At 40.4% G+C, this 25,233-nt stretch overlaps 1 protein-coding gene across 8 annotated transcripts; it reads right to left on the bottom strand.

Moving 5' to 3' along the window:
* Nucleotides 1–227: 227 nt before the first annotated feature.
* On the bottom strand, nucleotides 228–24,016 carry ACOT9 (acyl-CoA thioesterase 9). 8 transcript variants are annotated; one of them, XM_041399794.1, is made up of 16 exons: nucleotides 23,612–24,013; nucleotides 22,094–22,185; nucleotides 20,505–20,531; nucleotides 17,547–17,592; nucleotides 13,652–13,822; nucleotides 13,522–13,559; nucleotides 11,437–11,520; nucleotides 10,750–10,853; nucleotides 9,889–9,962; nucleotides 7,489–7,556; nucleotides 6,389–6,500; nucleotides 5,272–5,362; nucleotides 4,422–4,507; nucleotides 3,561–3,648; nucleotides 3,229–3,379; nucleotides 228–2,970 (listed from the first exon to the last, which is right to left on the bottom strand). In XM_041399794.1, exons 1-16 carry the CDS (start codon nucleotides 23,623–23,625, stop codon nucleotides 2,912–2,914), a joined length of 1,305 nt encoding a protein of 434 aa, XP_041255728.1. In that variant the 5' UTR covers nucleotides 23,626–24,013; the 3' UTR covers nucleotides 228–2,911. The 8 variants fall into 8 exon arrangements, with proteins under 8 accessions (XP_041255728.1, XP_041255729.1, XP_041255733.1 ...); XM_041399795.1 differs by lacking the exon at nucleotides 23,612–24,013 and adding an exon at nucleotides 23,216–23,344; XM_041399799.1 differs by lacking the exon at nucleotides 3,229–3,379 and having other exon boundaries at nucleotides 23,612–24,016.
* Nucleotides 24,017–25,233: the final 1,217 nt, after the last annotated feature.

The raw sequence follows: 25,233 nt of genomic DNA on the forward strand, positions 1-25,233 counted from the left end.
TGAAAGAGTAAGGGGAGGCAATCCTGCTCCTCCTCCTCACTGTATTCCAAGAAACGATGGGCACAGACATTGCTTCCTGCTAGAAAGCCACAGTCAATTAATTATACAGTTAAGCTTACTATAAATAAAAATATTTTCTAGCAATTCCTTTAGGCTTCTGTGGTAATGGTTAGTCATCTATAGCAGTGACAGGCTGGATATAAGTTGCAACATAAACACAATATGAATTACTATGTTGAAGTATTTTAATTCCAAATGTGAGAGCTGAGAACATTTTTGTCACATACACAGAGAGGCACAAAGCAGCATGCACACCCTTGAACAAAGATACCAGAGAGGGTGACAGCTTGGAGCTACCATCTCAGAGTAAAAAATACACGAGTACATATATATAGCAATAAACAGAAAAGGATGTATCTTTTACATATGTGCATATATACACACACACTCATTCTGTATGGCTGCACATACATTCTGAAACTATTGTCATTGTGGTATGTGATTAAGTTATCAGGAACTTTGAGAACACATCAATTCTTCTATGTATCTTCATTTGTGGCAATCATTTTCTTCACTGTGTCCAGAGGTTGTGATGTCACATCTTCCTCTGTACTCTATTACCTCTTCTTCTCTCCAACCCCTTCCCAAAGGCTGAATTTAGAAATTATGATAAATTCATCTTTAAATACAGCTGAAAAGTCAGTAGAGGATGAATTTGGTATCCCCTTAACTTATATGCATTATAAAAAAGTGATCTGGGTAGGATCACTGGGTCAGTGATAAAAACTTGCAGGTACTCAGGAGTAAAACATAGTTCTGAAATAGATCCTTTCACTTCCTGCCTTCCGATTTATTTTTTAACAGTCAACATTGATCCCTGCAACAAGGGGGAAGAAGCTGAGATACAATTTCAGTGCTTTATTTGTGTGGTCAGTCTAACAGAGTCAGTTTTAAAAAGGAAAAAACCAGAAAATACAATTTATCTCCACAGCACCATAACCATTAAAATTTTAATGTCATAGAGCTGAGTCAGGAATGGAGTGTGACTGAAGAGAGAAACTCTATGGAAGGAACAGAGTTTACCATCAGAGCAGTGCAAGAATCTGTTCTGGATCAGGTCACACCCCTGTACCTACTCTGGAAAGCAATCTAACTTACCAATGCAGCAGCTGAATCTTAAGAAGGAAAGGCTGATGTCTAACATGCTGATTATTACAATGCTCAATTACAATTCCTCACAGGAATAGCAAAGAGCTGCTAGGGGTCATGAACTTCATGCCATCCTAGCACCAAAGGAAACTGCTCCTAATTGTGACTATCTCAGGCTTTCTTACTCAGAAATAAAAGCTCAACATGCTACTTTATTTTACCAACATGGTTCATGCATCTGTGCTGATTGACATAATTACTATTTGCTGCATCCTCTTTTCAAAAGATCTTAAACCTCACGGGGAAGCCAGAATCCATTCTTGTGTATCGTAAGACATCACATTTCATCTGTTTAACCCCTGAGCCCAACTCCTCTTTGGGTGTCCTGATCAGTTAGGGTATCAATCTTGATGTGAATGTACCAGAGAACCACTTTCATGCTTGTGACATACTCACTGCTAAAAGTTGATGCCTTCCATCCACTCAGCTTCCTGATTTCAAGAAACTGGGCTTTATGTGCCAGAAATTGGAAACTTTCTCCATTACATCAGAAGCACTTCAGTACCAAGTACTCTGTTCCTGTTATTTATTTGCCACAGTTAGACCACCATGGTGTCCCCTCTGTGTTGGAGAAGTTCTCTATCCTCCACAGGTAAACTTGACAACTTTTAGAGCTGTGCAATACTCATACTGCACTACAGTCCACCAAGGGAACAGATAAATAATCCAGCTCAGGAGGAGACTGTCCTCTAGCTGTACCACCCCTCAGTGGGATAAAGATCCCATCATTCAGCAGCTGACCTGGGAGCTGCTCAACACAGATTCTCAGGACCCCTAACTGCAGCACCAAACATCACCATTACCATTTGGGCAGCATTTTACCTTTTTTGTTCCCAGTCCTTAATAAACCAAAATGTTCTGTTCTACAATGCCATTTCCCAGTCCCACCCAGTCTCACCAGTCAGACCTCTAGTCTACAAGCCATGAGAAATAATTCACTAAGGAACTCACAGTTATATACTAAAACAAACAAACAAAAAATTAGAAGAGGCTGGCAAGGACACAGAGTGCCAAAAAATACCATCTAGCCACCTCATTTCATTGCAAAAATCAGTTCCCACCAAGGGAACATGAAAAGCATCCAAACAGAAGCTGCAATAACCTTGTAAAATCCCCAGTGATGGGAAACACCTGCTTTCCATTGTGCACACACTACTAACTTCTGAGCCTCTGCTGCTGCTTAGATGCATATGTCCTTGTTCAAAAAAGAATTATGACCCTTCACCTAATTTACATAAGAATGGAGGTCAAATTGCCTCACCTGTGTGTATCTACTTATTGCACACCTCTTTATGACAGAACTTCTATCCCTTAAAAGGGAAACACAAAGGAGAGCTACCAAGGGAAAGGCAGCAGATGGTGACAAGACAGCAAAGATTGCAATGAGATCTCTCAAAGTAGACAAAGAGAGTCTATCCAAAGCCTAAGACTGCATTTTTTCAGCCTCTTTTCCTAGCACTGGCATGTAAAAGATTTCAATAAATTCTAGCAGTAAAGAATAAAAAATCCAAATATATGCAAATACATGAAGAGTACTGAAAATGCAGGTTTTGGTGTGGAGTTTGGGTTTGGTTGGTTTGGGTTTGGGCGGTTGTTGGGTTTTTCTTTGAGCATTACAAGCACCTGTCCATTAGCCACCTCTGGTGACAGCCCTTGCCAAGACAGCATGCTGCTGCACTGCTGCTGCAGCACCCAGTGCCTGTCAGATTTCTTTCATGACTGCAGTAAAGTGTCGTTTCCCATCTAAATACAACATGGACTCTGAAATAAAGTAGAGAAAAGAGAAAACTACATTAGTACCTTAGTATCAATACTGGACAACTACAACTAAACAGACTGACAAAAGGAAGAAGTAATCCACACTGTCATCAAAGCATAAAATCTGTGTGGTTTGCCATGAAATTCTGTTGAATTATTTAAATGCCAATAGTTCAGTTATTAAAATGGCCAGTGTTCCAAGAGAAACAAATTAATCTTTTCCACAGAATTATGATGCCAACATATTAATGGGATACTTGCCTCCATATGTCTTAGGTACAACTTGTGGGACCTCATTTTCTGATATAAATGTAAAATGGAAAATATTGGTAGTATGGTGCTCCCTGGTATTTGCATTGTAAACTTCACTGTGTACTCGAATTTGGATGTAGTTTTTTTCTGTATAACAGACCTACACAGTTAAAACAAGAGTTAGAGCTTGTAATTCATCACCAGTGCTGAAAACAGATTTCATTACACTGTTAAACAAGAAAAGTTACACACTCTCATAACACATTGTTCATTATCAGTGAGTAACACTGGTGACAGCAAAGACAAGGTCTGCTCCTTTTCATAAGGAAATCAACTCCTACCTGTCCAGAAAGCAGTAGTAAGGATCCAACTTCTACTGGCTTCTGAAACATGATATCATCAACAGATACGATAAAGGGTCTGGAACCCCTGAGGAAACAAAAGAGAAATTTCTTCTCAAGAATAAAAGGGATGTTTGCAAAAATTTAAAATATCTACTTGTCAGCATTTTAATGAAGGTTACTAGAGAATAAATCTCTTCCTAAACAGAGGCTACAGGAAATGTAAGGAGTTATGTCATCACCGGAGGAAATCTCTCACACCAATGAAGTACACACTTTCTAAGGATACATTATTGCTCCATTATTGTATCTTATGACTTACACTTGCTAGACAATCTTCATGGCAACATTGCTCAGGCATAAGTTTTTCAAGCACTGACACAAAACACTTTATGTCAGGCTTTGCATACCCCATTAAACTTATACATAGACCTTCACTGGGTGATGACTTCAGTCACACTTCCTAAGCTCAATCAGTTAGCAGAAGAAGTTTAGAACCCATTCCCCTTGTGTACTGAATGCAAAGATGTAATATTTCTTTGACATAATGAATACGTTATATAGTTAAAAAGTCCGTCCCAATAGCTTGGTAAGATAAAAGAAAACAGAAAATGGATGTATCTTTTATCTTGACAAGTAATGCTTAAAACCCAAGCTCCAAGGAGCAAGATGCCAATCTCTTTGTAAATATGATAGATGCTCCAAGTAAAGCAGCACTGCACACTAATAAGCGCACGATTCCACCACACACCTACGTTTTTTCAGCTCAGATTGTCATTAGGTTGGTTAGCTTGGGCTCCCAACCTCTGTGTATGAGGAAAATGCTCTGGATTATATAAACACTGCAGGTCCACAACTCACCCATAGCTGCAAGCAGTTGCCCATCCCAGTTCAAATGCCTTTCTCATGAGAAAACCCCCAAAGATCCTATTGAAGATGTTCCGTTCCTGTAAATAGAAACAAATACCAAATTCTTTTCAAAGCCTTGTGTTGAAGTCTGCACTTCACACTATTTAACAGAGGTCCCAACACTTGAATATATAAAAGCACTACTGAAATATGTGTGTAAAATTCAAAATGCCCAAAGCAACTTTATTTAATAGGAGCTTATCTGACTAATTTGACAGCATAAGGTAACAATTCAAAATTGTATCAGCAACCAAAGGCCGAACTTTTTGCAAACACTTTGCAAAGGAATTTATTTACACAGAATGAACAGGCTGGTAAGAAAACAAAGTCATTAAAAATTATCCATTTTGCAGTGGTAATCCAAACAAATAACAAAAAATTGGCAAAAGAAACTAGCTCTAAATTGCAAGGACTGTAGAAGCCAAACAAAATAATGGTTTAATTAATCTTAGGCAAAAATTCATAGTCATGGAATGGTTTGGGTTGGAAGGGATCTTAAAGACATCCAGTTCCAACCTCCCTGCCATAAGCAGGGACACCTTGCACTAGACCAGGTTGCTCCACCCAGTCTGGCTCTGAATGTTTCCAGAGATGGGGCATCCACAACTTCTCTGGGCAACCTGTTCCAGAGCCTTACCACAATCACAGTAAAAAATTTCTTCCTAACTCGTATTCTAAACCTCTTCTCTTTCAGTTTAAAGCCATTACCCCTTGTTCTGTCACTATGTGTCCCTGTAAAAATTCCCTCTCAAAGTTACTTCTTAAGGACCTTTCTGTAATTCATTAATATTTTTCCAAATACCTCAGGATGGCAAATCTGCAGGCCTTTTAGCTTTGCATCTTCCATCCACACTGAATTGGGTGGTAATTTACGACTCCGGAAACTCACTGTCCTTTGGAAGAGACAATAAACTTTACAGTCCACAGAACTGGCAAAATTCAGCACACCAAAAAAGCAGAAATAGCAAATGCAGACACGTACTAAAAAAGAGCCATAAAAATATAGAACACCAAAATAAACCTAAAACAGGAATGGTATCACTAAACACTGTTCCAGCTGACCTTGAAGCCTTATCTAAAGCTGTCCTTTGATTTGTTACTGCAATAAACTTATGCTCCTGATCTTTCAAAAACTTCTGCTAATGTGCAAGTTTATGTGAATGAAGAGGCTTGAGAAAGGTACATGAAAGAAAAGATGAATCACAACCACAAAGTGCACACTTTGTCAGAAAAGCCTTGCTCTGTTTTTTAAGTCATAATAGGAAATAAAAACACACATGAGCTAATAGAATAATTCAACATCAAACACACAGACAGTTTTTGAAGTTTTTAAACCCAGACACAAGTACAACAGCTGATTTTAAGAGAAAGCAGCCTTTGGTAAACAGCTTTAAAAATAACAACTGTATAGGCTAATAAGTTAAAGAAATTGCAAATTATCATAAATACAACACTGCACTAATGTAATTAAACATTGTTCAATCACTGTTGGCATCAGATGGCTTCACACAAATCTCAAGCATAAGAAAAGCACGTTAACAATTCCCTCAAATAATGTTGTCAGGTACTGTATTTAAAACACATTGCAAGGTTATTTGGTTAAAAGGTGACCAGTTCCTGCCCTCATATCATGGCGGAAAACTGATTGTACAAGTCACGAGTGCAAAACCATTCCTTTCTTTTATCTGGTTAAACATTATTAACATTTTTCCTCAAAATTATTCCTAACAGCTTGTTTAGAACAACAGATTGTTCTAAGAGCTGCAGGTGTCATATTATAATTTGTACCTGCATTTCAAATAAACTGCCACAGAATTCAAATGTGCATTTATTCCAGACTACTCTTTTATGAGCACCCACTCAAAAGACAATTTTCTCTTTCACAAGATGTCAGTTCTCCTTCACCCCTCCCTTCTTGCCTTGTGTCCAGTGTATTAAGGAATATGTCATGCACAATGTTTCTTTCTTCTGCCGTGGGAGCCATTTTCAGTAAGGAAGCAGTGCTGAATTCAATCCTCTTCGACTTGTTCACTGAATATTATTTAAAAAAAAAAAACCACAATAGTATTAAAGTTCCAAGAAAAAACAAATAATGGCTCTGAAGATTTTAACCTGAAATCAACCATCTTTCCATTCATTTTTCCTTTTCTCCCGTAAGTTAAAAGCTAAAAACTGTAACTTCATGGTGCTATAGATCCAAAGAGAAATTCGGCTTTTATAATTGACTGCAGTGAAATAAAAATAAAGCAGAAGTTCACTAGTACCTCACCAATGTGATGAAGAACTTCTACACATATTTTATGACACCCACACACTGTTCCTGCAGAAAACTTGAGTACTGCCCTCAAAGTACAGAACATAACTAACAAGAAACCCTACAGAACAATCAGCTTCAGGTTGTGCCAATAGCACAAAATGAAAGTTTATGACAGAACCCATTAGTATAGGTTTCAGTGACTGAAATTTTAGCTTAAAAGGTCTTCTGTCTAGTTTATTCAGTCTTGACTGTTTTTCTAATTCTCCACTTTAAAACTCCAGCTTGAAACAAATGAGGATGGAGCTACATGCTCCTTCCCCTGCTCTCCCACTTTTCCTGAGTTTCTTTCTAAAAGGAACATGGGGACCCAAACAGGTCCCCATCACAGACAGAGCTGTGATGTCCTGCAGGCCCACCACGGGGTAATCACTTGGCCAGAGTATTAGGAGCCCCTGCCAGAGTATTAGGAGCCCCTGTGCTGCACTCAGATCCAAAGCAGAGGGAGCATCTTGCCAAGGAGAAGTCCAGAATGTGTGCAGAGCACATCAGGAGCGTCTGTCAATTTAGCCAAAGAGTTTCCAAGCATGTGGTAGCAGGCTTTTCAACTCTCTTACTCTACTGACACAAATGAGACAGAACAAAAATCTGATTTTAAACAAATTAGGAACATTGCTAAGTAGCAGAACTCCTGAACTTTGCTTCCTCCCAGCTATTAAGTTGAAACTGAGGCAGATGTGCATACTACCAGGAAATATGACATACATTCCCCTTGCTTGAAGATTTCCTCCTCCTCAGGGCTCTCAGGAATGAGTGGATTAACAAATGCTGGCCTATGGACAGGAAGGTTTTTTAAGTTTAAATTTTACAAGAATTTGTCCCATAAATACATTGAAACAGTCTTCCATTTCTGCTTGCATACACAGTACAAGATAAAATGACATACTTCAGGTTATATGATAAAAATAAATACGGCTGCCCACAGAATATCACATTAGCTTTAACTCTGAAGAGGCAGTTAAGTGATCCAACCACTACCTAGTGCAATCAGGAAAGAGAAAGTGACACATCTATGGTTCTTAAGAAGCTAAAATTGTACTCATAAATTATAATGAAATTGTTCAAGAATAAAGGTGTTCAGAAACTCAGGAAATGAAAACAAGATGATCTAGGATAGTCTAAACCAAAACTTGACTGGTACCATTCCTCCTGAAATAGAAGAAGCACAGTGCTGTAGCCAGCAAGTGTTTTTATAATCCACATGCTCCCTTGACAGCTTTATCAACAGCCAAAAGCTGTTTACCACGTGTACCACTTATCAAAGATTATGACATGCCTTGAGCACAACATTTCTATGTTTATTCTACTGCACAAACAAGTTTACTTTAACCTAATTATAGAACATTTAATTATTTCACAAGTAAAGGCAAACACTTATTTTCAAGAGCTGTTCTTCCCCATAGTTTCTAATTATTATATTTTAACTTTCAACATTTATACAAATGCTGAGAACCACATACATATAGATACATGCACACACACACACAGACCTGCTGAGCAATTCACCCCTACTCCAAGCCTTTACTTGGGCTGGCAACAAGAAGAAGAGAGGTGCTTTTTTCTTAGAACAAATTGATCTTTCCTGGTTTACTAAACCACTGGATTTTGGACATCCACCAGCTCCTTCTCCATCACAGAGCTCATTTCCCCTTAGCTCAGCACACATCTACATCAGCTGTCCTGGCCAAGCCCCAAGCTGCTGAGATACAAGTTTCCCAAAGCCACACAACGCTGTTTCTGTGGGGCTACAGCCAACCAAACATATCCTGTACCTCTCTGAAGGGTTTTGACCTCACATAAATACCTTCCTTAAATGAACAGAATGCTTCCAAAACATAGCTGGCCTGTGGCCAGCTAGCTTGTACAAGAGCCATGGAAGATTATATCTATCTGCACAAGTAGGCTTGTCCTCAATCAATCTGCTACTGTGTAATTATATCAGACTTGATGTCATTATTTTGAAAAATTAGTCTTTAAAATGGGAACCATAATATAATTTGTTTTCTTAATGTATAGCATATTCACTGTTTCTAGGTTTTGTCCTTCAAATCTGAAGAAAAAAAACCCCTAGAAACTACTTCTAATGTTATCAGGATCACATAATTATATCAAAAAAAAACCCCTTCATTAAAAACCCCTTCATTAAAAAGTAAAACCCCTTCATTAAAAACACATCTTTGTTAAATACAAGCAATTATTCAAGCTAATTAGAAACAGATAAATGTTTATTACTTGGGTAGGTGCAGTACTGCATTTTATTTAATGCAATATGCTCTGTCTCACCCCTCTAAAATGTATGGTATATTCTAAGCCTGTGGTCCTGCCCTGAACCATCCTGTATCTGTAATCCCATTGGCCCAAGTCTGATTCCACGCCCAATTTCATTCTCCCTCTTAAACCGTGCAAGCGAGACCAGTCACCCTCTTATCCTTTCTCCTCTCTTCGCCTTCCCCCCCTCTTGCCCCTTCCCAACAGGCAGGCTATATAGGAAAGAGGTAAGAATTACAGCAAATTTTTTCTGATGCTGGAGTCATAAACCTAAATGGCAACTAAGCAGCCCTTTATTCTAATAGCTAAGGAATTATAGAGAAAGTAAAATGAGAAAAATTACAAAATAAATGTCTCGGGTTTTTTATGTTCTGTGGGAATACTTACCAGTTTCATTTTAGTTACACAAGCAAGTTTTAACCTGAATTATTCTGATGACACCTATTAAGTGTCTATTTGGGAATTAATGGTATTAATCACTCAAAAACTATTTAACCACTGAAACTCAATCATTAATTCAAACAACTACTAGAATGCAGGTGGGCTTCTGGCAGACTCACTCACTTCTGTGTTCTTTCAGACCAGTCACTCAAACACACAGAAAATCTGTTTTTAAAAAAAGGGTCAGATCCCAAGACTACCAGCAGTTCCTGGTATCATGACTGCTAAAGTCTAAAGTTTGTCATGGGAAAGTTAACACTTGCCAGCAGAAAGAATCAACTATGTGGTTTATTTACCACCTACTTTATATGATTTCTACACATACAGAGCAAGCTGCCATGTTTGCTATTTTGAGCACAGCAGAAGTCAGGAAACTTTTCCTGTCCTACAAATTACCGTTTATTCTCTGGGTCCCGGGCCACCATGACAAAGGTTGCATCTAACACAGGGCTGTAATCACCATCATGTAGCTAAAAGAGACAGGACAAAATACATTACTGAACTCTAAAATTGGAAATGTTTTAGCAAGCTATTTAGTTGACATAAACTATTCAATCATACTGTTAATTCTGCTTACTTTCACATTCTGTCATTCCTTCCAACACCTCTCACAACTGGTCAAAGATAAGGAAAAATCAAAACTTTCATTTCAGGAATTCTGCAATGTAAACATTTACCAGGGGATGCTTATTAAAAACGTTGAGCAGGGAGGGGAGGAAATCAACAGTCATTGTAAAAGCACCCACTTAACCTTTACTCTGAGAAGTGCCATAGTTTTTTCTTTCATATATACCACTAATTGCCACTAAAGCCAGCACTGTAAGGAGTTCAGAACAAAAAGGTGTAACATTAATTTCTACATCAGAGACTTTACTTAAGGAGAACAATTGAATTTTAAAAATGTACCTGTTTACCTGACTTATCATAGAATCACAGAATGATTTGGGTTTGAAGGAACCTTAAAGACATCCTCTTCCAATCCCCCTGCCATGGGCAGGGACACCTTCCAAGATCAGGTGGCTCAAAGCCCCATCCAACCCAGCCTAGAACACTTACAGGCATGGGGCATCTCTGCTTCTCTGGGCAACCTGCTCCAGTACCTCACTGTCTTCACAGTAAATAATTTCTTCCCACTATCTCATCTAAACCCCTCAGTCTGAAGCCATCCCCCCTTGTCCTGTCACAATATGCTCTTGTAAATCCCCCCTGAAGCACCTCATGCCTGTCATAAGATGGAGAGAAGTCACAGGAACTAACCTGCAGCATGTGCATCCTCACTTCCATGGAGGTCTTCCCAACCCAAGAAACATTGCCTGTGAATTTGATGTCACAGTCTGGCTGTATAATCTTCTGGCACAAATCTACAAGACAAACATTAGGGATTACTGGAGACAGCTCACTCACAATGAATACTAGACAGGCCAGATTTCCTAGGACCTTTATGTGATCTGAAAGTGGCAACACACACAAAGACAACCCAGAAGGGTTGCTGTTGCAAGGGACCACACTGCTTGTCTGCAGGTTCTGCCTCTGCAGACGTTTGAAGACAGAACAGGAGTAGGAAGCAGGCACAGAGGTGGACAGCAGACCTAAGGGAGTGTTCAGCAGAACAGGCAACACAAGCAAGGTCCAACTCACCAGAACAAATACTGTTCAGTAATGAAGCTAAGAATCTGTATGCCAAAATAAAACTAAACACAAAAGTGCAGGAACCATGTAATACATGAATGGTTCATAAATTACATGAAATGCTGAAAAGCATCTACAGAAGCCTCTTCCCACCTCTTGTCAACAAAAGCCAGCAAACTTCAAAGCTAAAACAAGATGAAGAGAACTAAACAGGAGTGAAAAAGGTAACCTCAATAACAACCATGGGAAGGCAGTAGCTGATGAAAGAGTAAAACAAGCAGATGAAACAACTTTATTTACTAAATTGCCACTTACTGATTTTATCCACCAGAGCTGTAACTATGGATAAAGGAGACCTTTGCTGCTTCTCCTGCTTGGTGTGAGTGTAGCAAATAAGAACTGTGAAGAGATCAAAAATGGAACCAGCTCTTTAACAAAAACATAAGTGGAGCAGATCAAAGTCATCTTTGCAAAGCATAAGAGGTACCTGGAAAACACAAACTAAAGTATCCTGCTATAGGAGAGCAGAGTTTCCACATCTTCATGTATGTAACACATGGGACTGCTATAAAGAAAACAGCAGCAGCTATCTCAGTTTTATGCATATTTACTTACTACAAAGACAAATTTAACCAAGCATTTTAAACCAGCTCATCACTTGACTTCCAATCCCACATAATCTCTTCGCTCTGCTTCTGCAGCTCCCTGTCTGAGACTCCCCTAGCTTCTATTTTGATTTCATGAAGGCTGTCCAAGGACATATGCTATCTAAGGACTTTTTAAATATGGATTCCTTTAAAGAGGTAGAAATTAAATAAACTGTGCCTTACAGGCATAAAACCATAGTCAGAGGTATTTATCACACCACAGTTACTACTAGCCAAACCACTATTTAAACTAATTAGCTTTGTTCATAAGAGCACATCCAAGTAAACAGACTCCTTGGAGTAATTCAAGGCTGCAAAGATATGGTTTTTTCTAGTGTTCATGTAATTTTCACTCAACACATCTTCATCATCAAAAGTATCTGTCTTACTGAGATAAGAGAGAAGGAATCCCCATATGGACCATACACTTCAGAGTTGGATTTAAGGATCCTTGTGGGGCCCTTCCAAGCCAGAATATTCTGTGATCTGTGATCTGGAAGATCTTTATCCTTCCAAGTAATCTAAGATTTTTTTTCCCTATGTTCACTGAAGTAACAATTCTAAAACCTGATAAGCCTATCAACTTATTGTATCAATATGACCACCCTGAACATTACTACACTGGGACAGAATCTTGATTAACCCAAAACAATACATCCCCAGCGGAACTGACTGAAGCCATGTATGACTGCAAACAAAGTAAAGACATTCTGCACTGTCACAGGAAAAAAATTTGATCTTCACAGACTGCTGGGGAAATTAAACAAGGCACAGAATGAAAAACAAGCACATCTCATCTAACAATGCAAGGTAGCCAACAGTTTGAAGTCTCCTTTTCTAACTCAGGACAGATGTTGAAACCAGTATCTTCCACCTTCCAGGAAGAAATATCATTCATGCAGCTATTTTGTCTATCTTCAATATACATGCATTCATTCATTCATTTCTTTCTCTGCCTTCCTCAATTTTGTCCATCTGGACTCTCAGAAGGAACAGAAAAACGATGTCTATTCACAACTTCCCCTTAATACGTACTTAATTCTTTGTCAACTACCTCCATCAAAAAGTTCCCAAATAGCTATGGAACTAGGATGAAGGAGGAAGTCACCTGATGATATTTTAAGAAAAAGTATCTCCCAGTTCTATTAACAACCTCACACTTTTTACACAAAAGAAAAAGATGGTGAACTTCAAGACCACAAATAAATAAAAAAGAGGAAAAAAAATAAGAATGCTAACTCATTAAATAAGTTAATTTGAGTTGGTTTACCCTTAACAACAATTTGCAGGACCCAAGAACATACATCAACCGTTTTTAATTTGTTCTCAATGGATACATTACATGCTTTCCAGATTATACTCTCTTCTCCCCAAAAGGAAGATAAAAATATTTGCATCTCATCAACTGTTGGTGTTTGTAGCAGTTTTGGTTGGGATTTTTTTTACAATCAAAAAAAAAATCGTAAGTTTTCATTTTCAATATGCACTCCGCAAATTTTCTCTGAGTTCACACTCAATACAAATTCATAATCTAGGATCAATTTTCAGTAAATTATTTTTGTATCTGGTCCTTTAAAAATCTGACAGAGGCAGGAAGCTGAACAATTTTGCTTCCATCTGTTCTTTATCATCCTTCCTCCTCTTTCAGGCAGAATTACGGGTTTCCCTCCAAGCCCTACTGTGTCACACCACCCAGTGCTCAGCAGTAATCAAACTCACTTTGTGCAGCCTTTACAAGGGCATAGGTACATACCTCCTAAACTGTCAAGATCTTCAAGTATCCTTCCAAACCTGCAATACAGGAGGTTGACAATTAAATACTTACATACATGGCAAACAGAAGTTAACAGTTTCCTGTAGGTGTAACACGGTTGCTTTGTTACCTTACGCTGTTGTGTACATTCAGATATTTTTCTCTTATTTCAGGCTGACTTCCTAGAGGCAGAATAACTTCCAAGTAGCTATCCTTCATTCTCCTCGGAGGGAGATCTTCCTGCCGTTTTGCCAGTAAAGTATGGAGAGCTTTTCTTTCTTGCATTGCTTGCACATGATCCCTGGTAAGAAAAAAACCCTTATTCTGAAGTACAACAAGAGAACTGAAACCCTAACTAAAAGATGTCACATCAACGATTATTGAAGTTAAAACCAAAAAATAGCAAGACACAGTGAGAGTGCCTTGAAAAGAAAGTGAAATGCACAAAATGAGATATGCTAAGCAAGACTACTACAGAAATGTTTTAAATAGTTTGTGTACAAGTGGCAAGCACATACTTCACACTGAGATGAACAAAATGCATCTAATTCTGAGTGCTACCAACATCATTCCCCTTGAAAAGAACAGATCGCACATAATTTCAAAGTGGCAAGCACATACTTCACACTAATGAGATGAACAAAATGCATCTGAGTGCTACCAACATCATTCCCCTTGAAAAGAACAGATCGCACATAATTTCACCTATGAGGTTTTGTGTATATTCACGTCTTCCAGAGCTACAGTGCCACACATCTTCCACACTGCCAGTTTTAAAGGACCGACCATCAACTGACTATCTCTCCCAAGAGGTAAGGTAGATGCAGTGTTGGCTAGCACTAATGACAAGTGAACTAATCTGCTAAGACTTGCCATCATCCACAGGTGAGTTCCCCCTTTGCAGCATCAGTTCTAAGAGCAAGCTAAAAGACAAAGAAAACTAACCTACTTTTCTTTCTCTCTTCCTACACAGACATCTTAAAATTATAGAAAGTTACAGAAAGTAACAACACGGAAAAGGGAGAACAATTCCTTCAGAGTTGCTTTTCCAGCACCACCAAATCAGAGGGGCTGCAACTCTCACAATGGAGAAGGGGCCAGCTTACTCTCCCTTCTTTCCAATCTACCACACTGATTCCTTACACAGGTATCTACAAGATGTAACAGTCTTGCCCAACACGCTCTCTTACCTGTTCCAAAGTTCCCTCCCCTTAAAAGTGCAACCTGACTGAATAAAGCAAATAATTCATAACATCCCTAGAATCAATACCCATCTATTAAAAACCTAAGGGTTAAACATGCAACAGTTCTGGTATAAAGCCAAGCAGTAAGCAAAAATATGGATCCATTTCATAGAGCAAGGGAATGCACAAAACACTAAGCAACCAAACTTTATGGTAAATTTCTGGATGTGTGCCATTCCTTCAAGTTGTGCTTGCTGCATTGCTGAGATTTCAGTGACATTGTGTTTAACAAAACCAATTAAAAAAAAAAAAAAAAAAAAAAAAAAAAAAAAAAAAAAAAAAAAAAAAAAAGAAGATTAAGAAGAAATAAAGAAAACAACAGAAAACCTTTTCACCAAAAAGAAATTTGTTTTAAGTATTGACACTTTGGATGAATTCTGGGTATTAGTCACTTAATATGAAGGCTTACTTGGCTGAGTATTACTTCAGAAAGTCAAGCTTCAACATATTTATATTACCTCTTTTCTGTTTAATAAGCTTCGGGGAAATGCAAATAATCCATGATCAAAGAGAGTGAAAGTCAAGCAAAAAACTTCAGTTAGTTTCATTTGTTTGTTTGTTTTAAACATGAGATGTGGTTTACCTCATCTGGGAAACATGATTACCATGCAGTTTAGAGGAAAGAGAAAGATAACAGCCTTCTACAGAGGGTTAATGTTTAAAGTTATGCCATTAATAGAAATGGAATATTACTGGATGACTAAAGAAAGATGCAAGGTCTGAAATGATGCATCTTAATACTTTTCAAGAAAGTTTTTACCAAGTTCTTTCAGTGAAAGGCTTAAAAGAAATTAATCAGAAAGTAAATCAGAAATTTATCTACAAACTTAAAGAAACCTAACAATAAAAATTTAACTATATTCTGTTTTCACCAGCTCCATCCTGGCTCCTCTGAGGTCAGCAGCAGAATTCTTCTTGACTTCCACTTCAGAATGTGTTCTTCAATATGCAGTAGTATTAGGCTCAAAGCAGTAACTTTTTTCAACAGACAAATACACTGCAGTACTACTCATACAGTAACAATAATTCATCTAAATATTAACTAGCACCTGCCCTAAACATCCTGAGTAATGTTTATATATTTCTGAAATAGCCACAACTCCATCTAGACTATATTTAACAATGAACAGATTCATAGTTTTAACTACAAGCACAAAAACAGAATAAACACATAAGCAAGATATTTCTTTTTCATAACAAATACAAAAAGCCACTGGCCTTTACAAGAGAAATCACAAAAAGTGCTAAAATTCTCCTTTTAGCAAAATCAATGGTTAAAGATGTTCCTCCAACATGCATTCCAGATATGTGTACATCAGTCCTTCCCCAGCTTCCTTTTCAGGACTCCTGTCAAGCTGTTCCTCAGATTTGTCCACTTTAGTCATTCTGTGGCCTAACTCAACTAAATTCCTAGCTGTTCAGTCTCCACATGTATCAACTCTTTTGTCACTCTATTTTTAAAGTGGGCTCTCAAAGGCTACACAATCCATGTCCACCAAGCCTCTCTGAATTTAACCTGTCATTCTCAAGCACTCCCATCTGTGGTCTCCCTGGCTTTACATCTTCACGGTAGCTAAAAGATTCATTAATTTGCAAACCATTTCTGCTGCAATTTGTACAGCATGAGAGAAGTACCTGTCTAAGAAAAACACTGCTGTGGTGATCCTGGCCTCAGTCTGCTCTCCCTCCAGGATGGGAGCAGTGGGGGAAAAAAATAGATGGGAGATCAGACTTGATCAGAGCCCTCTAAAATTTCAATTTTCAAATGGTGTTTCCATATGGCATTGTTCCTCCTCAGCCATTCAGGGATGTGGGAAAGGCTTTTGCAAAAACAGTTTCTAGGGCCCTTTCTAGCTGACTTGATGAAAAGTTCAAGCCCCCTCATGCTTAGATACTAGTCTTACTAAGCAAAATCAGGTTCCCAGATTCAGGCATTTTTGTTAGAATGACTGAAGTTGTGTTTAGATAAACTGAGTCAGAAGGCCTGGATACATCATACACTTCACCCAGGCACACCTCTCTTCATTTCCTTATCACTGCACAAAGTGGGAAAAAAGAGCTCAGCAAACACAGCCAAAATTAACAAAAAACATGGGACCAACCAAACTGCAATGCAAACTCCAGAATGCTAAAATGACTTTTCCAGACTGTAACAGCGAGGGTTACAGTCAACTCTGGCTTATTCAATGTAATGGAGGGGGAGGAAAGTAACTTGAATAAAGCCAAACCAGCAATTATTTAAAGTATATGTAAATTAATAAAAAAAATGAGGTTAGGGCAGACAAAGGAAACGCTCAAGATGCTCCTGATTAAGGAGACCCAGATCTCAAGCTGATAATTTTCCAAAGAGACACAGGTGCCATTCAAAACACAGCCTGTACACAGAACACTGTGTACTGTTCACAAGTGAACAAGCTCAGCTACCTCTGAATCCAGTGCAGGATAAATCCACCATGTAGGCACCTACATCCACCTAGAGATAACTCAGGAGATAACAGCAACACAGCATTGACAGCCCGACTCCATAGCTCCTAGCTCCCACTGGATTTAAAGCTAGTAGGACCATCTTGTAAGCACCAAGATCAGGTATTTTGTTTCTGCCAGAGAAATCTTAGAAATTTGTGATCCACAAAGTATCAATTCAGAAGCTTTGTTTCAATTACCTTTTAGTGGGATCTTTGACTTCCCTGACAGCGAGCTATTGCTAACTTCCACTACCACAACCCTGAGCTCCACCTTGGTTTCACAAATGAAGTAAAATACATGTAATGCACACTGTACCTCCAGTTGGTAGATGCTCCCACTATATCCCTCAATTTGCTCCGCACTGGAAAAAAAAAATCAAAGCAAATCAAGCTTACTTTGCAAGTGATAAACATGAAGTTGCCTGGTGTTAAAGACACAACCCTCATCCCAGGACAGGAAAATTAAATTCATGCAAATAGCAGACCAGAAATGAAAGTTTGGCCAAATTCACTGCTGCTGTTAGTAGGCATATCACAGTAATGGGCTGAGTAACATGATGCCATAGTTTATTGCATATAGTCAACAAAGAGTGGTTGTTAGTGCAGTCACCTCCAGTGCTAATTAACAGCTGAAAGACAGCATGGATCAAGAGTAGATTGGGAATTTTGATGTGAAAATATGAAGCCTAAACACAAACTGTGGAGATAACACAAATCAGAAAGTCATAAAAGAACATAAAAGGGAACAGTGCAGCTGGGAAATGGAATGAGGAGAATACCAATTAAATAATCCCACTCATGAAGACAGGCAGTATCAGCAGACTGATTCTTGCCAGCAGGGTTTCATAGCCCAACTCTTTAGCAGTCTGAAAGAACACAGTGTTAAGACACTGAAGAGAGGCCTGTACAATTTATTCTCGCCCTGTCTGCAGTTTCAGAGTTAATAGTAGGTCTGCACAAGTTTTTCCTAAATGTCAAGAATAATCTACATAAGCCTCTTCTCTACTCTTTCTCAGATGAGATTATTAAGTGCGCTAAGGTCCCATCAAATTTACCAAACTACTCCATGGCTGGTGAACGTTGGCTATTTGGAAACATCTGACAACAATCAACAACAATTCCCAAGCTCAGAATAGAAGCTGAGAATTGTACAGAAGAGATCCCTTGGTTATATACAAAGATCTTTTATACCAGGAGGTTCAAATGTTAGGGACACATCAAGGAAGGGCAACCAAATAATATCTAGAATTTCATGGTGAAATTGAAAGAGGCTGCTGGTGAGTCACAAGCTGATTCTTTATCAGGCTTGGCATTTCTCAAACTAAATGCCTGGTCAGAGTATTCACAGTGATCAGCAAGCTGGCCTATAAACCCTGGAGGAGCCTAGCTGAATTCCTAGGATTTAAATCACATTCCACTCGCTCAGCCAGATCGGCTCAGCTCTGCTCCCCTCCTCCTCAGTCACTTCAGCTTCTGCTCAAGTCCCCCCACACCACCACTACTGCTGTACCCCAAACCTCCCCTTCCCTGCTCCTTCCCCTGCAGCACCCTCAGCCACTGCCCTACACTCCCAGCCTGTTTCTGCTCTGCCTGCCTGCTAGAGAAGCACCAGCCTGAGCTAGAGGCAAGGGAATGACTGCAGCCAGCACACGGACCCAGTGACTCACCAACAGCCAGCAAACACCAGCGTCCACACCTGACCCCAGCACCAGCTCTGGCACCCTACCTAATCTCTGATTTGGAAGCAAATTTGCACAAAATTTGTGGAAATATGTTTGTCTTTGAGACTGGTGGCTCATCTGTTTTGGCTGACATCAACAAAAGGTTCTGGAATATGAGAAAGACAAGAAGATAGGCAGAAAAAGACAAAAAAAGATTGCTTAGGCCTAATTTCTTTACAAAATTAGGCTAAAAACATGTTTTGAAATTAGAAGACTTCTACTACTAATTCTAAGAACAAAAAAATTTCAAGGAAAGAACCTGATTGAAAATCTTGAGAGCTGATTTCTTTTGGAAACAGGGAAGGTCTGATTCCTTTTTCCTTAAGCAGCAGCAGGCTTGCTTACAGCATAGGTATTACTTTCTTGTTACTCATACTCCACCTGTGAAGCTGCCATAGCATGCATTTGATCAATACAGCATTAGCAGAAACACTGTTGCAGCTTCCAGAACACAAAACCTCAATTTTTCAAAAGTGCAGACTGTGCTGGGATGAACAGGGAATAAACAGCACTTTCTTTTTGTTTAGACTAAATTCATCTTCCTTTTCATCTCAAAAGAGGCAAAAAGCTCTGAAAAAAAAATCTCAGGTCCAAACCTGCAAAAATGTATACAAGCTGTTAGTCCCATTTTAAAAATCAGATTTCAGTTTTAGGCATAAAAATAAATATTTTCCAGGCTGAGAACACATTGAATTTTTTATCTTAGCATTAAAGGGGACAAAGTGTAAAGTGTTTCTAAGTGTTGTCAAGTCAAATCTAGTCCATTTTACTGCTCATAAGTACATGGTCTTTAATTTTTTCCTTTTTTTCCTCCTGGGAAGACTATCCTGCTCTTCTAAATATTAGAAATTTAAGTAAGTAACAACAGAAATTTAAGTAAGAAAATTAAGCACAAAAATCTATAAGCTATCTATAGATAATCTATAATCTTTTCTTATCTGCCAAATGTCTTAAGTGTGTAAAACAGTTATAGCAAATGAGACCTCTCCATCATGCTCACGTAGCATATTGCACAGCATCTCCTAAACTGGCATCAGTGGATCATGAATGCCAGAGCAGCAGAGGCTGAGTTTATTTGCACTGTGCTGTGGAAAAGGACATGAGGAAGGCAGCTGGGCAAGACCACTGCAGTCATCTCTACCAGTGAGATCCATGCCCCTCGTGCTGATGCCTCCCCAGCTGCATCCAGGCTCAGGAAGACCAAGCTTTGGTAGAGAGCTTGCTCTGGACTTGGGTGAAGGACACAGATTCAAATGTCTAAAATGAAGCCAAGTACTGCAGGAGCTGCTGCCATGAGGGATTTTGTATCCCTCAAGCCTCTTAGAAACGTTTTATCCAGCACTGTAGACAGAGTGTGCTGACAGAGATTTAGTGCAATGCTGCCACGATTAAGACCAGGGCCATTCAACAAAGGCAAAGGGGCTTCAAGCAAGGCAACAGAGAAGAACAACGGCACTTCACTTTTCATCAGTGCTAAAGTAAGGAAAAACAGTAGCTGAGTAAGTTTAGTGTTATAGCAAATATTTTAATATGTACAAATTACCACAACACACCATTATTCACATGAATGGGTGACTGTCCTGTGGAGTACAAAACACAGGTTAGATTAGCAATGAAAAGAAACAATGCAATTTACATCTACTAAGGAGTTACTTGATTATTCTACCTGCTTCAGTTCTGTTTAGGCAGATGATTCTTAATTTTAGTAACTGCAGACAATCTATCTTTGCCTGATTTACAGTCAGTGTCCTTTTGTTTTCAACTTAATCTGTCCTTTCCTTTCAAGCCAGCTTTCCAGTTCCCTGTCCACTGACTCTGTGTGGTAACTGCTTGCAGTGTAATCCCAAACAATTCTTCAAACTCAGGGCTACCATGTACTGTTGACAAACAGTGTTAACTTTGGAAAGACTATCTGTAGCATTTTTCAGGAAGTGGGATGTGAGTTTTTTCAGAGGAAAATTCCAAAGGCCTGTTTTGTGTAGCCTTTGGGAGAGCCATGGAAAAAGTGAGGCCATTCACAACAGGAACCCAAAACTATGAAAAGGAAGCATGTGAAAAAATAGTAAGAAAAAGTATTTGGTGTTTTGTGAAAGCATGGATACCAAATTGAAGGTATAGTTTACATAAAAGTAGATTAGTTTACACATCAGCAAAATTTGAATTTGAACAATTTTGAAACAGAATCTCAAATGTTTACAGTTATTGTAGTCCACAAAATATGAGTACCACTTGCAGTACCAGGATGACCTCACTGTTTCCCTGTTTTTACTAGCCTTCTAGAAAACATAATTTTCAAATATTCAAATAAACAACCAGAGCAAGCTGCAAGGATGCAACATCATGTATCCTTGCGTCACTCCTTTAACCTCCTAAATTACCATTTATTAACAACAATGAAAATAAGTTCTCTAACAACAAATAACTCTCATTTTCTCTTTTACTGGATAATCAGTAATTGTTGGTGTCTTCTGTTTAGAAAACAAAGGAAAAAATAAGATCTCAGAAATAAGCAGAACTCCATGAAGGAATTATTTCTATCAGGCTCCAGCCTTTTTCCTCCTGCCCTTTTCTCAGCACAAGGGATTAGAATGCAAGAAAACCTTTTTAAAAGGTTCTGAAACAGGAGCATTATGGTTCATTACTATTAGAGCACTGAAACAAACTTTCAACACAAAGCTCTATTGAAAGAGCAATTTCACGAGGCAATGCTGCTGATCCGATTAAAAGATTTCTACAAGTTTGCGAAATTAACAGGATTGACAGATTAGAAGTTCTGTACAGCATTATTTCCACTCAATTCCCCATTTCTTGGCCATTCTCTCCAGTCTCATTGTACCTATCTGCACTACATGGACTTTCTATCAAGACTCAAGCTGAGCAGCAGTTATCCTGCCAGAAAAGAACCAAGCTCTGGCTGAAGAACCAGAGGAGCCTCTAAATCTGCAGTTCCAATGATGATGGATATTTGTGCCATTCACCTCCAAATACACAGTGATTTTCTGCTGCTTCCTGAACACTTCTACCATGAGCTGAGAGACAAGGGCCTGTTCATTATCCAAACCACACTAATACAGCAAGGGACACCACCTGAAAAAATAAACTCCTCAGTAACATCATTCCAGAGCACAACCATCTACCTTACCTTCAGACATGTCAGGAAGCCCTGGGGAGGCACTGGTCCCAGAAGTGAGTGTCCTAGCCAGAACAGAAGGAAGCTTCCTCATGATGCACAACCTATAGGCAGAGCAGAAGAATTAATGGCATTAAAAATAATCCCATGAAAATAATTTAGGATTTAATTTTGGAATTATGCTGGTGACTTCAGAAACACCAGTCCTTATTTTTTGCTTGATTTTTAGAACTAGATACCATCAGTGCAACAGTTCCAAGACAGTTGAAATTCCAACTGACACCTTTTTGTTATCTAAAAACAAGAAAGAAGAATGCTTCACTGGCAGTAATTGTTCTCTTCACTGACTATGCAGATGCCCTGAGACAACCAACTTAGACTCAACACCAGCATCTACCCTGTAGCATCTTAACACAGATGGGGTCCATGTGCCTCCAGGAAATCATCCATGACCCTAACCATGCACTTCTCCTGCACTTGACTGGTGTGCATAGCAGTGGAAGGAGGAATATACCAAAAAGGATTTCACAAGGTCTCACAAGCAGTCCCATTCAGCTAATCCTGGTTTTCTCCTCCATGGCTTAGTGCTGCAGCAACTCAAAAAAGCCTGAAGCGCAGGATATAAACCTCTTAGCCATTAAGCAAGAAGGAACAACCATGAAACCCTTCAGAGAATGTAATCCACCCACAATTCACTAAGTGTTCTACAAGGTAACTAGCCGGCACTGCTCCTCCTCTAGGCAAGCATAACTGTGGTAACAAAAAAACCACAGAGGGTGTGTAAATCCCCCTGTGATACTTCACAGCATCATCCTGACAAGGAATATGGATTGCTGGTCCTTTCATTTTCTTCCTTTGGGACTGAGATTCCACCTCAGAAAAGGAGAGGTGGCAGGTCCTCAGGCACCAACAGAAAAGCAAGGCCATTTACACATCTCTCTCTCTCTCTGTCTCTCTCCTCTTAAAATATATCTACACTATCTGAACATATGTATCATGTACACACAAGTCTTCACTGTCTGCAGATACTCATGAAGGACTTAAAAGAGTAAACGGGAACACAAACACACACAAATAAAATAAAAAAAAAAAAAAATTAAAATTTAAAAAAAAAAAAAAAAAAAAACCACCAACAAACACTCTGAAGGCAGTGGAGTCCCGTATGCAGCAGGAATGACGTGAATGGCGATGGTGAAACGCCTCTGTGAGTGCTGCAGCCTCTGGGCTCGGTGTGTCACGGCACGGCCAGCAAGCGCCGTCCCGGCACACCCCGCAGGGCCCCCTCACGCCCGGTGCCCCAGCCCGGCCCAGACGCCGCGCCCGAGGCCGCGCTGCCCGCGGCGCTGCTCAAGTTTCGGGGTGCCCCGCCCTGGCCGCGCCCCGAGCCCTTCATGGCGGAGCGTGGTCCGGCCGCGGAGCGAGAGTCGGGGCACAGCACGGCCTCCCTGCCTAGACCCGGGCCTGCCGGGGGCACCATCTCCCCCGACCGCCATTCCCCACCCGCGCCGGAGGACGCGGGGGCCGCCTTACCGGGTGGGCAGCATGGTGCTCGCCGGGGCCGTCACCGCGGGGCCGCGCCTGCCCGAGCCACACGGTCCTCCCGCACCAGCGACTGGCGGCTCGCCGCGCACAGAAAGGGCTCCGGGCCGCCCGCAGCTGGAAGTCCTCACTCCACCGGGATCCCCGGGTGGCACCGCCCGGCCTTGGCCTGCCCCGTGTCCCTGTGGCAGCGCGGCCGCTCCCCGGGGCGGAGGTTGGGGCAGGACACCGTTAGTCGTCGGGCGGGCCCGGCAGAGCGGGCGGGCCCTGCCGGGACTTGCTCTTAATAAACATCGTTATTTTTTCTTTTTAATGCTCCGTTTTCTCATGTGCCGTGAGGAAGGCGGGCTGGCGGCGCTCAGCTGGGCGCTGTGCCCGGAGCCTGAGGCGCGCCCAGAGGCGTCACACGGCCGTTACGGCCGGGGCCGCCTGCCCCGGCCCGTCACTTGGTGGCACTGCTAGGGAAGGTAACAGAGCATCGGAATTTTCTAAGAAGAGGCTTAAAATCTTGAAGAGTGACTTGAAGAGTGACTCTTGAAGAGTTATCACCCTGTACCATTCCCTGAAAGGAGGGTGTAGCCAGGTCGGGGTTAGCCTTTTCTCCCAGGCAACCAGCGACAGGACGAGAGGACAGTCTTACATCTGTGGCAGGCAAGATTTAGGTTGGACATTAGGTAGAGCTATTTCTTCATGGAAGGGGTGTTTGGACATTGGAATGGACTGCCCAAGTTTGTTGCTGGAGTCACCGTCCCTAGAAGTGCTTAAGGAAAAACTGGGTGTGGCACTCAGTGCCGTGGTCTGGTTGACATGTTGGTGTTTGGTCACAGGTTGGACTTGATAATCCCTGGTCTTTTCCAACCTAATTGATTTTGTGAAAATACAGCTGTGTTAAATAAGCTGTGTGGTTTGCACAGGCAAATAATCAACAAGTTCAATTGATCAGATTTTTTTTTTATTCGTGGGAGCTGGACAAACTTAGAGCAGCGATGACATGGGGCCTGCACTGGGGTGTGTGGCAGAGGGCCAGCCCTGGCTCTGCACCAAGACACCACAGAGCCCACAAGGACCAGAGCACTTGCCAAAATCGTGTCTGCACCGACCGGGGACTGGGATATATACACGTGCCCAGGTGCAGCCTGTGGCTTCCACACCAACCACAATGTTTGTGGCTCTCTCTGGCCACTTCAGCTTGCCAGGAAAACAGTGTAAACAGGAGGTACAAGTTAGCAATGAAGTTGCTAAGCACGCCTTGATGAAGTCTGAGCAAATGACCAGCAAGATTGGATGATATGAGAAAACATGTTCTGGCAAACACAGAGTATTCATTACATGAAAACTAGGTGGTCTTTAAAGTCCCTTCCAACTGAAACCATTGGTGATTCCGTGAAAAAGCTGAGGGCGCTGTTGCAAAGCTTCTCGCTCTCTGGTCGTGGGAAAAAAAAATGTGGAAGCCTGGTATGCATGTGTGCTGAAAGTTCAAAAATCAAGGTGCCATGAAAAGAATCACCTCTAGGCAGTGCAGAAGACTGTGCAAAAGACAAAACTGTGACTGTGATACATAATAAAAACACCTACTCATTGTGCAAACCCCACTTAGTTATAAGGAAAAATTT

This window comes from Onychostruthus taczanowskii, unplaced genomic scaffold, assembly GCF_017590055.1.
Source record: "Onychostruthus taczanowskii isolate IOZ18803 unplaced genomic scaffold, ASM1759005v1 scaffold17, whole genome shotgun sequence".
In the NCBI taxonomy this organism is placed as follows: domain Eukaryota; kingdom Metazoa; phylum Chordata; class Aves; order Passeriformes; family Passeridae; genus Onychostruthus; species Onychostruthus taczanowskii.